Raw genomic sequence first — 16,731 nt, forward strand, 5'->3', positions numbered from 1 at the left:
AAAAAAGTCAAGAAAAAGGAAGCTCATATTTTTAAGTCGCAGAACTTCATGCCGCTGTGAAAGAGTTATGAATTCTACAATGTTTACGTACACTAATGTAGACAGATATGCGGAGGCTTTCGCAAAAAATTTCACCACAGTTCTTCTTGGGCTCATAATTACCTGCGTCAATGGATTATTTGTTTTCACTTTCTTCAAGAGTTCAATATTCTACAACGATCCAAGATACATATTATATGTTCACATGGTTATCTGTGATATGCTCATGGTTATTTTCAGTGTAGGTCTCTCTGTGATGGCTTATGCATGGCCAAATGTTCCTGTACCATTTTGTGTAACACTTCTACTAATATCCTCAACAACCCATAAGAACACTCCTCTGACTTTGGCTGGTATGGCCATTGAGCGTTACATTGCCATCTGCAAACCACTGCATCACAATCAGATCTGCACAGTGCGCAGGACGTACATCCTCATCTCTCTTATATGGAGTGTTGGAGTTTTACCTTCATTGGCTGACTTGATTCTCCTTTCAATTGTTCGTCCTTTGGCTTTTTACACAAGTGCTCTCTGTAGTACATCTAATTTGTATAGCACACCGTACCATGAAGAACAGAGTAAAATTACACATGGGATATATACAACTGTTGTGTGGGTAATTCTTGTGTACACATATTGTCGAGTGCTGATTGCAGCCAGAAAAGCAACCGCTGACAAATCCTCAGCAAAAAAGGCCCAAAATACAATACTGTTACATGGAGTACAGCTCTTGCTCTCTATGATGTCCAATATTACTCCTGTTATAGACAAGATTTATGCCCAACTTCTTCCCACATTACGGTCAAAAATCACCTTTTTCAATTATCTTTTTACAAATTTATTACCACGACTGCTAAGCCCTCTTATTTATGGTGTTCGAGATAAACATTTTTTGAAATACCTGAAAGGGCTGTTTTTATGTCGATTATTTCATGTAAAAGTTCAACCAGCCAAATCATGAGCTAAAAATATATTACACAATGCAATTAGTGTTTAAAACTGTTTTATATATTTTGTTTTGCATGCACATATCTATATGCGTTAATAGCTTGATTTAATACCTAATGTCTATGCAGCAAATAAGTTTCAAACTGTGTTTTGGCCATAAAGCTTCATCGTTTTTCTCAATTGCTAACATACTTTTGTTCAATCCGTAGTCACATTTTTCTAAACACAAGTAGCACAACATCAGTCTGTTGTTGTGACCAACACAATTTTTGTTGTTTTCACACAATATTCAGTCAACTAACACATTTCTAAAATGCTTACTTTTTTCACATAAGCTTATCCTATATCAAAATTATGTATCTTCTTTTTTGAGCATGGCAGAAAATATATATTTTTCCTTTTTGTTTTTTAAAGGGCAGAATTATTCTATGAATTTATGGTTATTAAAACTGTAGCACCAAAACTGGATCTTAGGCTGTAATCACAAGGGAAGCACTTAACAGTAAGTAGCACCTAACACCTAAATCTGTGCAGTTTTGTGCTATAAAGCACCTTAACCAGCCCAAAAAAACCCCCAAAGAATCATAGCAGATTTTGTGGGTTATTCTGTGGGTGTTTTTTTCCTTCAGTTTTACAGAAGTCATGTGTTTTTGCAGTGGTACTCTTCAATACACAATGTGAGAAACATCTCAAGGTTTAGTAATTAACATAAATCATGTGTTTTGCTATTGTACTATTCAATGCACAAAAAATGTGATATTAGAAAGCTGTTTTTTGTAAATAAACTCCACACACACACACACACACACACACACACACACACACACACAAATGAAGTTTACTTTAAATTTGTATTTTATTACTAAAATGACTAAAACTTGACAAGCAATGCTGTTTTAGTAAATACAATTTTAGCATTTTATTAGTTTGTCTTTTGTTGTTACTGTTGGACAGAAATCTAGAGCTATATGTTTTGACTGAATGACTTGATTTTGAGTCTGATAACTCAAAAGAACTTTTGATAGAGTTAGTAAATGTAGAAAAAAGTATCCAGCATTTTGAAATGTAGTCTGTGTACTATTTGGCTAATTTTGTGATATGGTTCTGTTGCTGTGTTAAGACTTAAATGCTTGTTAGTAATTGAGAAAAACTGAGGAAAAGAAACAAAATAAAAACTTAAATCAGACCGTTTCTTAAATTCATAGTATATGGCATTAAATAATACATGCACTGCACATTTACTATCTTGCTTAGCATTTTGTTTTTAGTTTCTTTTAATTAAATTAGAAAAGTAAACAAGACTTCTGTTCTCATGAAAGTTTGTTTTTACAAGTAAATGCATCTTGATTTATTTCTCTCTCTCTCTCTCTCTATCTCTCTCTCTCTCTCTCTCTCTCTCTCTCTCTCTCTCTATATATATATATATATATATATATATATATATATAGTTAAAGTCAGAATTATTAGCCCCCCTGAATTATTCGCTCTTCTGTTTAATTTCTTTCCCACTTTTCCCACTGGTTAACGGAAAGAAGATTTATTTCTAAACATAATAGTTTTAATAACTCATTTCTAATAATTGATTTATTTTTTCTTTGCTATGATGACAGTAAATAATATTTTACTTTATATTTTTCAAGACATTTCTAAACAGATTAAAGTGACATTTAAAGGCTTAACTAGGTTATTTAGGTTAGGGCGATTAGGCAAGTTATTGTATAATGACGGTTTGCTCTGTAGAATGTCAAAAAAAAATTTGCTTAAAGGGGCTAATAATTTTGTTCCTAAAATAGTTTTTAAAAAATTTAAAACTGCTTTTACTATAGCCAAAATAAAACAAAGAAGACTTTCTCTAGGAGATAAGATATTACCAGACATACTGTAAAAATTTCTTTGCCCTGTTCATCATACTTTAGGAAATATTTAAAAAAGAAAAAAAGATTCAAAGAGGGGCTAATAATTCTGACTTCTACTGTGTGTATATATAATTTATTTTGAATGGTAAAATATTTAGCTTGATTCTCACTAATTAGTTCTCGCTCACGTACACACACCCTCTCTCCTTTCCCCCCTCCCTCTTTCCCTTTTCATGTGTATATAAACTGTTCAGTTCATTTCTGAAGTAGAGGGTACTGGAGAAGCCAAACCCATAGGGTGAATTCCTGTCAACTTTAATTGTAATTTAAAAAACTGATCTGATGTAGAACAGAAAATACAGTCTTTGTATTTCTATATCAGGTAGCACTTGAAAAAGGCTTCCGGATATAAATGTGCTTGATGGACTTTGGACTGAAACAGGTTTCTTGTAAACTCAAACAACAAGGAAAAAACATTTTGGATTTTTGAATCACTGTATTGTAAGAGGTGCACATCAGGGCGATGAACTCTACGATGCTTGAATACAATGCTCAAGACAGATTCAGGGATGCTTTGGTTAGAAATGTCATCGTTGTTATCTTTGGAATCACAATTAACTCCATCAATGGCGTGTTTGTATTTACATTCTTTAGGAGTTCAGTTTTCTATAAGGATCCAAGATATATTCTATATATTCACTTGGTTCTCAATGATATGCTCATGGTTTTTGTAAGTGTTTCTCTTTCTGTGATGGCTTATGCATGGCAAAATGTACCATTTCCATTTTGTGTTATACTACTAATAATAGCCTCTAAGACTCACAAGAACAGTCTTCTGACTTTGGCTGGCATGTCCATTGAGCGTTACATTGCCATCTGCAAACCACTGCATCACTATCAGATTTGCACAGTGCGCAGGACGTACATCCTCATCTCTCTGATATGGAGTGTTGGAGTTTTACCTGGATTGGCTGATTTTATTGTCCTTTTACTTGTTGATCCTTTTATCTTTACCAAAACAACTGTCTGTACCACAGCAAAATTATACTACACACCATACCATGAAGAACTTAGCAAATATATGACTGGCATTTATACATCTGTTGTGTGCCTAATACTCGTATACACATACTGTCGAGTGTTGATCACAGCCAGAAAGGCCTCCACTGATAAATCCTCAGCAAAAAAAGCTCAAAGCACCATCCTACTACACGGAGCACAGCTTCTGCTCTGTATGCTGTCCTACATTACTGGTTCCATAGAAGTGATGTATGCTCAACTGTTACCAGCCGATCGGTCAAAACTGCTCTTTTGCAATTACCTTCTGACAAATTTACTACCGCGACTGCTCACCCCAATGATTTACGGTGTTCGAGATAAAGTGTTTTATAGTCACATGAAAGGCATTGTTGCATGTAAATTAGTTATTGTAAAGGTTGAATCAACTAAAGGATAAGCTAAGAAAAGAATCCCTATCTAGCTGGTTGTCATTTCCTTTGTTCTCTGTTGATTCTCTTTGGGAAAGCATTTTGTTATATTGTAAAACAATATACTGTTGTGTCTATAAAAAACCCTCAGCTTAGGGTTTAGCTAAGAAAAAGATTCAAATAAGTACCCTAAATTCTAAAGATTCCCATATTGTGGCAATCAAGGGCCTGGGGATGTTGAAAGGTTGCACCTTTGGAGACACCTGTGCTCTCACGCTATTTGCTTGTCAAACATATCACCAAATACGTGTCAGATCCAAATACTATGGTGCTTTACATATACTCTCAATAATGTTGTTCAGACGTAACTCTGAGTTCCTGACATGAAAGGAAACATCTCAGTTATAGTCGTAACCCTCATACCCTAAAGGAGCGAACAGACGTTATGTCTTTTTGTGACGTTATGAATCTACAAATGCAGCAACATGCGGAAAAATAACATTCATTATTTTAATAAAAATAAATAGCAGTATATGAAGATTATTGTCCAACAGTAAAGTTAAATCACATTCATGCTATTTGTATATTATAAGTGTTGTTTTTCTCGATGTATGCTATGTCACATCACAGGACATTTTTACAGTATATTTTAGTAAAAAGTACCAAAAACTAAAATAAAATGAGAGTGGAGGAATTATTAAACTTAGTGACCCCTTATATGTCTTCAAACATCAGACTACAGAAATACACAGAAAAAAATTCTTAAATGTTTTAAAAAAGAAAATTATTACATATTTGTCATCTACCCATATGGGTGGAGCTGTGAATCAGTGGTTAGGACTGTCGCCTCACAGCAAGAAGGTCGCTGGTTTGAATCCCACCCGGGTCAGTTGGCATTTCTGTGTAGAGTTTGCATGCTCCCTCCTTGTTGGCACGGGTTTCCTCCTGATACTCTGGTTTCCCCCACAAGTCCAAAGATATGCGCTATAGGTGAATTAAATAGACTAAATTGGCTGTAGGTATGTGTGTGTGTGGGTGGGTGTTTTCCAGTGCTGTTTTGCAACTGGAAGAGCATCTGCTGTGTAAGACATATGCTGGAATAGTTGGCGGTTCATTCCGCTATGTCAACCTCTAAAAAAGAGACTAAGTCGAAGGAAAATAATTTTGTCCTTAAAATGGTTTTAAAAAATAGAAACAGCTTTTATTCTAGTCGAAATAAAACAAATAAGGCTTTCTCTAGAAGAAAAAATATTATCAGACATACTGTCAAAATTTACTTGCTCTGCTAAACATCATTTGGGAAATATTTAGAAAAAAATTAAAAGGGGGGCTAATAATTCTGACTTTAACTGGTTGTGTAGCAATGCAAAGTGACCAAAATAACATCAAATTGATTAGTTTGCTCGCATGCACGCTTGCTCACTCTCTCAACCGCCCTCCCTCTTTTTTTACATTTCAAATGTGTATATAAACGGTTGAGTTCATTTCTGGAGTGAAGCAAACTGGGCAAAACGATCGGATTAGGTAACTGTTATCACCTTAATCATTTTAACTTGAAGTAACTGCTCTAAGAACAGAAATAAAACCTTAATTACCATATCAGGTAACACATGGAATTTTTTTACAGATATCCACTGAACTGACACTGATGTAATTAAAACAACCTACAATATTAGAAAAAACCTTTGGATTTTGAATCACTCTATTGTAAGAGGCGCACATAAAGGTGATGAACTCCACGATGCTTCAGTATAATGCACAGGACAGATTCAGAGATGCTTTGGTTAGAAATTTCATTGTTGTTATCTTTGGAATCACAATTAACTCCATCAATGGTGTGTTTGTGTTTACATTCTTTAGGAGTTCAGTTTTCTACAATGATCCAAGATATATTCTATATATTCACTTGGTTATCAATGATATGCTCATGGTTTTTCTAAGTGTTTCTCTTTCTGTGATGGCTTATGCATGGCAAAATGTACCTTTCTCATTTTGTGTAATACTACTACTGATAGTCTCAAAAACTCAGACGAACACTCTTCTGACATTGGGTGGCATGTCCATTGAGCGTTACATTGCCATCTGCAAACCACTGCATCACCATCAAATTTGCACAGTGCGCAGGACGTACATCCTCATCTCTCTGATATGGAGTGTTGGAGTTTTACCTGGATTGGCTGACTTTATTCTCCTTTTACTTATAGATCCTTCTATCATTGCTAAAGCGACTGTCTGTACCCCAGCAAAATTATATAACACACCATACCATGAAGAACTTAAAAAATATATGTCAAGCATTTATGCATCTGCTGTTTTGCTAATACTCATATACACATACTGCCGAGTGTTGATCACAGCCAGAAAGGCCTCCACTGATAAATCCTCAGCAAAAAAAGCACAAAGCACCATCCTGCTACATGGAGTACAGCTTCTGCTCTGTATGCTGTCCTACATTACTGGTTCCATAGAAGCAATGTATATTCAATTGTCACCAGCTGATTGGTCAAAACTGCTCTTTTGTAATTACCTTCTGACAAATTTACTACCGCGGCTGCTCACCCCAATGATTTACGGTGTTCGAGATAAAGTGTTTTATAGTCACATGAAAGGCATTGTTGCATGTAAATTAGTTATTGTAAAGGTTGAATCAACTAAAGGATAAGCTAAGAAAAGAAAAGACTCCTACTCAAGTTGTTTACAATTTCATTAACTCTCTGTTGAAAAAAAATGCTATGTCATATGTTATGCATTTTACCTTTTTAAGAAACCATTCATAATTTATGAAACTTTAAATTTGATTTGACATCATATTTCCTTTTAACAACTATTTTGTCATATTTAAAGAAATGTTTCCTAGTGTAAATTCCCAATGTAAGCATAATGTAAGTTAGATGAGTGATCTGGAACATTTGATGCAAATGTCAAATCTTTAGTAATAATTTCAAAACTTATAATAACAAAAACATCATAATTTCTGTATCTCAACTAGAAAAGCATGGGACTTTCACTATTTTCATTTTGCTGGGAAGGTCTTTAATAATAAATGTCAATCTCAAATGCATTGTCATTTCCTAAGTGTATATCAATTCAGTAAATGTAAACAAAAATATAGCACCCTGTTATTTATCACAACTGAACAAAATGACTGTTCTTTATCTGTCATAGCAAAGAACTGAACGTGGCAATTTGAAAGTAGGATACATAATGAATGCAAATTAAGGTAATTAAAAAGATATCAGGCTCAATGTACAAGTACTTTCCTAAACTCTTTAACAGAGCTTCTAAAAGTTAGTTCACACTACAAGACTTAAACATCAGCAGACCACTGTGCTGTTCAGACTACTTGACTTGATTTTGTTTTTAAGTCACTGTGATGTTTACACTATGGCTGCATTTAAACTGCAGATCTTGATGGTCAATTCCGATTTTGTGACTGTATTTGATTTTTTTGATGACCTGCTTACAATCACCTTTCAAAAGTGACTTGTATCTGATTGTCTGCATTTACACAGCACACGGCAAAGGCACAATGACCAGGAAAAAAAGAGCGGGTGCTTCCTGACAGCTGATAATTAAATAGTGGAGTGCTCTCTTCTCTATTCCTGTATGTAATCTGTTGGCAGTTTTTAACATGCTCTTTTACTATAGTTTATCACAGAAAGGTTCTCATTTGTCCATCTTCTTTTGATATATAGGCTTTTTTTTAAACCTTTAGGCATCTTAATGTAATGTCCATGGCGATTTATGCACGTGATGTATGCACTAGTTTTATATTAGTTTATATTGGTTACATGGCAGGCATTGCTCTCTCTCTCTCACTCCTGTTAACATGCTTAAACACCTGTGCTATGTAACAATATGAATCTGTTTAAGTCCTCTTGTATGAGATTTAGCATTTGAGACTCAAACTTTACATCATTTGCTATGGTTTTTAATAGCGCGCGACTGGCATTGACAGGTGAGAATCCGATCTATCTGCTTACACTGCAGACACGAGAACACAGATCCGATTCACATCGGACAAATTTCCACATATGAAGAAGGCCTGAACCTGATTTGAGTAAATTGGAATCCATGTGATTTGTTCCTGCTTACACGTACATGGGCCATATCTGATCTGTGCCACATGGGAGAAAAAAATCGGAATTGAGTCACTTGAACAGTACAGTGTAAATGCCATTGTGACACTAAGTAAATGATCTACAGTAGAAGGCCCACACACTACATGATTTGACAACTTTCACCCAATAGCTCTATACGGTCCTCAAACCCCAGCCAATAAAATGTTAAGGGCGCAGCCATCAGAAGGAGAAGAGCAATATTGGCTGCAATAAATTTAATGGTGTGATTATACCATATAACTGACACAGCATTTGAAATCTTTCTGAAAGCATTAAAGGGATGCTCCTACTCACACTAGGGCCTACTCACACTATGCCATCCGTACCGTGCCCAGGCCCGTTTCCCGGATTGTTTGAGAAGTGTGAGTGCACTTAATCGGGCTCAAGCAAGGTTCACTTGGCCGGCCCTGGCCCGGTTGGAAGAGGTGTGCCTGAGCCTGGTTCACTTGGGCTTTGTCGCGATACGCTTGTGTGTGAGTGCAAAACGCACCAAAGCCCGAAACTGAAAGCGAAACTTGACTTTTAAAGGCACTGTTTTATATGGATTTATTAATCACTCTTACTTTTCAGTGATTGCAAACTGCCGTAGCTTATTAAAGACACAAACCCCTCACTGCACGACAGTTGCGCGCCTTCAGCAGACCTCCTCATTCCTGCAGCACGAGAGCTTTATGATTGTTTATGAGCGCCAAAAGTGGCGGGTCTGTTCAGCGAAATATCTGACTGCGTGTCCCCGCATCTCTAAGGACTGTTAGGCGAAATATTTAACTGCATATCAAACGACTGAAATGATATAACTAGAGAAATCTGCACTGTGCTGCTGAGTGAGTGAGAGTGCTTCTCACTGAACAGTGCAGCAGCGATGACGTAAGCGTGCCGAAGCCCGTTTGTGGTGTGAGTGCGGGCCGTCGAGTGTGAGACGGGAGGGGGGACAAGCGTGCTTTGGCCCGGTTCGAGGCAACTGTACCTAGTGTGTGTACGGCCTGAAAGCCTCGTCAATTAGCTAATGTGTCAGCAGATCAGTTGCTCATATATCTGTATGGTTCAGAGGATAGATGTGGGTTTTTCATGCTCTAATGTCCGTGTAAGTGAGTGCATCGATCACCTTTCAGGCCAGTCACAGACAGCTCATAACTTGCTCTCTCATTCACTACATTTACATGAACATCAGTAATCTTGCTGTGTGCATTTATACATTATCATCTGGATACAAGGCACTGTATTTAGGATAAAATGTTTGAAACTTTGGGTGCACATGGTCCTCCAGAATGGTTCGGTAGTCCTTAGCAGTGACGCAACCATCCAGCAGTTGTATTGGGCCTAGGAACTGCCATGATATTGCAGCCTAAACCATAACTGATCCACCTCCATGCTTCACTCTGGGCATGCAACAGTCTGGGTGGTACACTTAGGCCCAATCCCAATTCTACCCCTAAGCTCTTAGGGGAAGGGGCGAATAGCCCTTTGAACGAATATTTTTCAGGACCACACTCAAAACCAAGGGGTAAGAAAATTTCCCAGAATACACCAGCCAAAACGGCAGTATTGCTGAACTCCAAAGTAAGGAGATCCACAAACTTTCGTCATTATTATGAATTTTTACGACAAACAAACACGTTTTAATACATTTCATAATTGCATTTGTGTGTTACCATCCTTCTTTAAAATAAAAAAATAAAAAAACGCAAAACTTTGCGATCTATAATCCATAATAATAACTCATGTATAGCAGTCCTACAACATTCTGACACTCGATGACACTCGAAAACCCTGTCAGAAAAGTCTAGTGGCTGAGAATGGGCTTTTTATAGTCTGCTATAATGTAATGTTGCTTTTGTGTGTTTATATAGATGAATATGGCCGCTGTGTAAATGCAAAGTACAGTTACAATCTTATTGCCACATTAGATCGTTATGATAACATAATATATGCCTTCTGTGACTTCTTGAAGGTAAATACCAAAAAATAGCACAACTGAAACAACTACAGCAGTCACTATCGGTGATCTCATATGAAGCAAGAGATTGCGATGACCTATGATGACGTGTGCAGGTGCTGTAGTGCTGTCCCAAGTTTTAGGGGTAAATATTGAAGACTTTCCCCCTAAGCCTCCTTTGTAAGGCCTCAGGGGAAGGGGTACAAAAATAGAATTGGGATTGGGCCTTATTTGGGGCTTTTCCACAATATAGCTCTCCTAGATGTGGGAAACACCAGGGGCCTCATGTACGAAGACTTGCGTGGAAATCTTACTAAAACATTGCATACGCACAAAGCTGTAAATGTGCGTACGCAGAAAAAATTCAGATGTATAAAACACTGCGTACGCCGAATCTCTTGCATATTCTTTTGTACATCTGAATGAACGTGAAACTGAGCGCAACATGCACAAGCACAAAACCCCTCCCTGCCTCCTCCCCCGTATGAATATGCTAATGACTATGCTAATGGCAAAACCCAACGAAAAAGCAAAGGCAAAAGCAAGCAAAAAGAGAAACTTTGAACAGAATGTGAATTGGAGGTGCTGCTTTCGGAGGTAGACCGGAGAAAAGCGGTGTTATTTGCAAGTTTGTTCTCCAGAATTAACAACAAAAGAAAAAAAAAAGAGTAGGAGAGTTTAGCTGATGCGGTCAACACAGTTGGGTCTGAACATATCGCACTGAGTGCATTAAAAAAAAAAGAAATAGTGTGATTTATATCTGTAAAATGTTGCAGTACGCTTAACAGTCTCAGTGGCGCGCTCGTAAGACGCTTGTGATCATGAATTGATACGTTCGAGCATGGATTCGGCTCGAATCCAGCGTCTGATGAACTCTCTCTTGTTTTTTCCCCCGCTACATATCAGATTTTGCCAATAATTTATCACGAGAAAAACAAGTAGGAATCATCAATAAGTTCATATCAATAAGCATCATATTTTATTTGCACATTTATTGAATGGAAATGTTTCTGATTCACGCATGCAAATTCATCTTCAGATAGTGTCTTTATAGCAATGTGCGTGCGGTAGATCGCTCAGATTACATTGGGAAAACAGGCGACTGCTGCAAATTGTGCTTTAATGTTTAGCTGGTCAACTGTATGGTATGGAAACCTTATATACCTGCTGAACCCGTCTTATACAGCTGCCATTGCAAGGCTCAGACACTTTGTAGAGAGGAATTTAACACAACTGCCTCTAGGAGTCGCCAATGGAAATAAAACAGACACGCACAAAAAATGTGCGTACGCCTGCCAGAAAGCTGCCGTGAAGCTGCGCACATTCCCACGTTCAGTTCATTGTTAGTAAATCCAAACGCGAGCGATTCTGAGCGTGAAACCTGGCGTACGCAAAGTTTTTGTGCGTACGCAGCGTTGATACATGAGGCCCCAGAAAAGTGGACTCATCACAGAACAACACATGTTTCACATTGTTCACACCTCAAGATTTTTCCTGCTGGCAAAAATTGAAACTGGTGTTTGGCTTTGAGTGTCCAAAGGATTGGCTATAGCATCCTGGCTGTGTTTATTGATCCTTTGGAGCTAAGAACAATTTTGGTGGAAACAGGAAAGTTGAAGTGCACGTTCAATTCTGCCGTAAGATGGGCAGATGTGGTTTTATGTTTTTTGGATAAAATCTGGGTTAACACCTGGGCATCCCTTTCAGAGAACGTCCTCTTGATTCCACAGTTACCAACAGATGTGATTTGTCCTTCTTGGTGGTATGCTGACATTACACTGAATACCTTGGCACTTGATACACACAAAGACAAATTGTCTTAGTCATAGATGCGCCCAGACACGCACCAACAATATGTCCTCATTATGGTGTTGTGTGCATTGCAATACTTTAAGCAAAACTTTGCTAATTAGCCTGCTAATTAAACCTTCTCACTATGGTCTTATAGGTGGAATTTTGGGTATATGCGCCCAAAATTTTATCTAAGCGATCTCAAAATATATTTGGAAGCATTTTTGCGAGTGCATAAAATTGTTGCTGTGCGACCTGTTTTCACTGCAAAATATTTAGAGCATGCACGGTTTTAAGAGACATTCATGCAGAATGCATCTTTGCACCTCAAACGTATAGTTCAAAACAGTTGTCTTGTCAACTTGCTGCAGTAAACAAAGCCTACAATGCTTGCTTAAAGCCTTAAAGCTCTTATGAATAGCCCACTTACTAGAACTTAACATGAGTTGGTTGGTTAATATCAGCTGTCAATCACTCAGTCAATGCCTTTAGATGACAGGGAGCTACAGCCGCGAAAATGTGAAGCATTGAAGACGAGAGAATAAAAACAACACTGACAAATTTTGTTTTAGAAACCACCTAAAGCTACCAATAATGGCACATCTTATTAGTGATCATGTGGTGAATGTTAATCCACCATTTACACTTTTCGAAGAGTGGATAAAAGACTTGCATTGGGTTGAAGTCTGCTATGAAAATTACTACAGCTTTCAACGTAAAATCTATAGGATGGAGTTTGCAGGTAACCACGTTTGCATCTACACAACACAATTTAATCATGAGAGGTTCTGGTTAATCTTTCCTTTAATTGTCAGGATTCTGTTAGCCATGCAGGCATGTAAAATTTATCCCTGCGTACACCATCTCAAAAGGTCTTGCATTCACTTAGATTAAACTAATATTGCAGCTATTAAATAGACTATTATTGCTATTAAGAAGATGTAGGCATATAATAAGTTATATGTCAATAGCATCTGTGTAATATTAGACACCACCTGTGAGAACACAGTCATTATAGTTGACTAGGTTTCATTCATGTCAAGGGCACATGCATTTATTTTTTAATTCTTAGTTTTGTTAGTTTTAATCTGTTATTATAAAACTTCTAGTAACAGTGCATATAAATGGTGGGTGCGACAAAATTTTGGCTGAAGCTCCTAAATTTTTAAAGTTAGGAGCAACAGCGCAAACAAGACAAAAAGTTTATTTTCTAGCCCTGTATGTACATATTAGGGCTGTCAAAATTCTATTTAACGTGTAAAAAAAAATTAATAACGCAGTTGCAGTTTTTTTTATTTTCTGTTGTGGCCGACATTTGTTCAGCGTGCATAGGGGTGACCCAGTTGGCCGCCTTGGGCAGCAGAATAGTGAGCAAACCCCCCAGTTCTCACTTTTATCCGCTACTTTCATCTGCGAACCGGTCACTTTCGGGTTGAGGGCAGCGTTTGCTGTTTGCCTAGAGCGCCAGTTTAGCTTGCTCCGGCCCTGCATGTGTTTAATGTGCAAACAAATATGGATAAGACCAAGGACGCCCTTTTAGAGGGAAAGTTTCAGTATAAAACAATTAATGTTGCATCACCAGCCTATTCTGCCTTTCCTTCAGAGTTTCATGCAATTTCGGGTGTTAAATTTTTAATCTCTTGACTTCAGCTGCAGTTCACTCTCATTCAGCATATTTTCATTCATGATGTTTTAATTGGAATTTGATACCGCATGACGAACGGAAGAAAAACAAAAATGGCTGCTTACATGGTTGACTCTTAAGTTGCAGTCACATGAGTATGCGATATTCTGTCGTATGGCGCTGCGAAAAGGGGTGGGATTAAACAAGCTTTTTAGGCATTTAAAAAAGTAAGCGATTGCTCCATGTTTTTCCAAATTTCTGTTCAGAGATATCATGTTTTGATCCTCGATTGGTCTCACGCAGTCAAGTGATGCGATTTCGCAGGTCAGAGTTCACCAAGCTGGAACTTTGCACCGCAGCAACCTGCAAAATTTGACGCATGACCCTGCGTTTCCGGTCAGACGCATTCGCGGAAAAGCCCAGTGTGGCCGCAGCTTCAGTCAGTATTATCTTAATCATAAAAGCGGAGTATTGGTGTTCATGTAAATGTACTCTGTGAAAGTGGCAGATGAAGTCGCAAGCTGTCAAAGACAGCTCTGCCTTTAAGCACCTTCCATGAGCCCTCACATTTCATATGTTTGACGTGTTTCCCCCCTACACGCAATTTTTGTAAAGTGTCTGCTTCACGTTGCTGTGCCAGAATCCTTGCTTGTAAAATACAGCCATACGTAGAATGCTTACTTTAAGCAAATTTGAGGAACGCAACTGTGCGTGTTGATGAATCTGAAATGATCCCTCGCTCACCGTGTGTGCTGTACTGCACGTGTTGTCTGTCTGTCTGTCTGTTTGTGTGTGTGTGTGTGTGTGTGTGTGTGTGTGTAGTCCACTTAGAATCCAACATGGAAATCTTTTTTTTTGTTATTGGCCCTAATATATATTTAGGATTGTGTAGATGTACAGTGACCAAAATAACAAACCAAATAGTTTATCTTCCTTACGTGCACCCTCATTTGCTAGCTCACTGTCTCTTTCTCCCTTCCTCCCTTTCTCCCTACATCCCTCCCTCTTTTTTACATTTCAAATGTGTATATAAGCGGGTGAGTTCATTTCTGGATTGAAGTGAACTGGACAAAACAATTGGATTAGGTAATTTTTTTCACTTTAATTCACCTGTTTAATTTACAATAACTGATCGGAGAACAGAAAATAAAACTTTCAAATTTCCATTTCAGGTAACACATTGAAAAATCTTATGGATATCCATTGGACTGACACTGATGTCATATAAACAACCTATAACAATAGGAAAAAAAAATCTAATTTTGAATCACTGAATTTTAAGAGGTGCACACAAAGGTAATGAACTCCACTATGCTTCAGGTTAATGCACAAGACAGATTCAGGGATGCTTGGGTTAGAAATTTCATTGTTGTTATCTTTGGAATCACAATTAACTCCATCAATGGTTTGTTTGTGTTTACATTCTTTAAGAATTCAGTTTTCTACAATGATCCAAGATATATTCTATATATTCACTTGGTTATCAATGATATGCTCATGGTTTTTGTAAGTGTTTCTCTTTCTGTGATGGCTTATGCATGGCGAAATGTACCTATCCCGTTTTGTGTTGTACTACTGATAATAGCTTCAAAAACTCATAAGAACAGTGTTCTGACTTTAGCTGGCATGTCTGTTGAGCGTTACATTGCCATCTGTAAACCACTGCATCACCATCAGATTTGCACAGTGCGCAGGACGTACATCCTCATCTCTCTGATATGGAGTGTTGGAGTTTTACCTGGATTGGCTGATTTTATTCTCCTTTCAGTTATTGATCCTTTTTTCTATACTAAAGATACTATCTGTTCAACATCAAGGCTTTATAACACACCTTACCATGAAGAACTTAGCAAATATATGACTGGCATTTATTCATCTGGTGTTTGGTTAATACTCATATACACATACTGTCGAGTGTTGATCACAGCCAGAAAGGCCTCCACTGATAAATCCTCAGCAAAAAAAGCTCAAAGCACCATCCTGCTACACGGAGCACAGCTTCTACTCTGTATGCTGTCCTACATTACTGGCTACCTAGAACTGATGTATGCTCAACTGTTACCAGCCGATCGGTCAATATTGCTCTTTTGTAATTACCTTCTGACAAATTTACTACCGCGACTGCTCACCCCACTGATTTACGGTGTTCGAGATAAAGTGTTTTATAGTCACATGAAAGGCATTGTTGCATGTAAATTAGTTATTGTAAAGGTTGAATCAACCAAACAATAATTAAGAGAAGCCTCCTAATCTAGCTGTTTGTCATTTAATTTTCTCTGTTAAAATACAATGCTATAATTTGCACTTTTGTATAATTAGTGCAGTCATAATTTATTAAATACAAAAAATTAATGCATCATATATTCATGCGTGACAACCATTATGCAATATTTTATAGAAATGTGTTTGAAAGTGTAATTAGTTAATGTAAGCATTGCACTTAGATGAATTACTGGTAACACTAATGTAAATGTCAAAACCTTAAAAATAATTTCAAAACTTCAATAGTTTCTGTATCCCAACTAGTAGAGCATGACGCTGTCACCAATCCTATTTTCCTGGGAAGGCCTTTAATAATAAATTTTTATTTTGAAAACACTTATTTTCTTTGGATCGAAGTGTGTATTAAATGTGTAACTATAAGTTTATTTATTCTGTTGTGTGGCTAATACTTGTATATTCACATATTGACAAGTGCTGGTTAAGGCTAAAAGGTCTTCCACTAATATATCTTTAGCAAAAAAAAAGCTCAAAGCACCATCCTGCTACATGGAGCACAGCTTCTGCTCTGTATGCTGTCCTACATTACTCCTGTGTTAGACAAAATGTATGCACCACTCGTAACTGAACAGCAGAAGAAAATAAACTTTCAACTATCTACTAACTAGCATTTTACCAAGACTTCTTACCCCATTGATTTATGCTGTTTGAGATAAACAATTTTTTAATCACATTAAGGGTCTGTTTCATGTAAATTATTGGTTGTAAG

The 16,731-nt window shown here is 37.3% G+C and overlaps 4 protein-coding genes across 5 annotated transcripts in view; all 4 read left to right on the top strand.

Annotated features, from left to right (window-relative positions):
* Positions 1-1,345, top strand: part of or90b2 (odorant receptor, family 90, subfamily B, member 2) — a 2,424-nt gene extending 1,079 nt beyond the window's left edge. The window contains exon 3 of one of the 2 annotated variants that reach the window (XM_017356423.4): positions 1-1,345. This exon is cut by the window's left edge and continues 90 nt beyond it. In XM_017356423.4, coding sequence (XP_017211912.1) covers positions 1-1,000 — 1,000 coding nt within the window. In that variant the 3' untranslated portion in view covers positions 1,001-1,345. 2 annotated transcript variants of the gene reach the window in all.
* A 1,923-nt stretch (positions 1,346-3,268) lies between these two features.
* Positions 3,269-5,016, top strand: or137-8 (odorant receptor, family H, subfamily 137, member 8). The gene has a single exon (XM_001923186.7). The coding sequence runs from the start codon at positions 3,367-3,369 to the stop codon at positions 4,297-4,299; it is 933 nt and encodes a 310-aa protein (XP_001923221.2). The 5' UTR covers positions 3,269-3,366; the 3' UTR covers positions 4,300-5,016.
* Positions 5,017-5,999: 983 nt separating this feature from the next.
* Positions 6,000-6,932, top strand: or90e2 (odorant receptor, family 90, subfamily E, member 2). Its single transcript, NM_001128561.1, is given in 1 exon segment — positions 6,000-6,932. A coding segment is annotated over 1 exon segment (933 nt).
* Positions 6,933-14,925: 7,993 nt separating this feature from the next.
* On the top strand, positions 14,926-16,701 carry or137-9 (odorant receptor, family H, subfamily 137, member 9). The gene is given in 1 exon segment (NM_001130804.2): positions 14,926-16,701. A coding segment is annotated over 1 exon segment (933 nt). The 5' UTR covers positions 14,926-15,041; the 3' UTR covers positions 15,975-16,701.
* The last annotated feature ends 30 nt before the right edge of the window (positions 16,702-16,731 follow it).

Source organism: Danio rerio, chromosome 6, assembly GCF_049306965.1.
Source record: "Danio rerio strain Tuebingen ecotype United States chromosome 6, GRCz12tu, whole genome shotgun sequence".
In the NCBI taxonomy this organism is placed as follows: domain Eukaryota; kingdom Metazoa; phylum Chordata; class Actinopteri; order Cypriniformes; family Danionidae; genus Danio; species Danio rerio.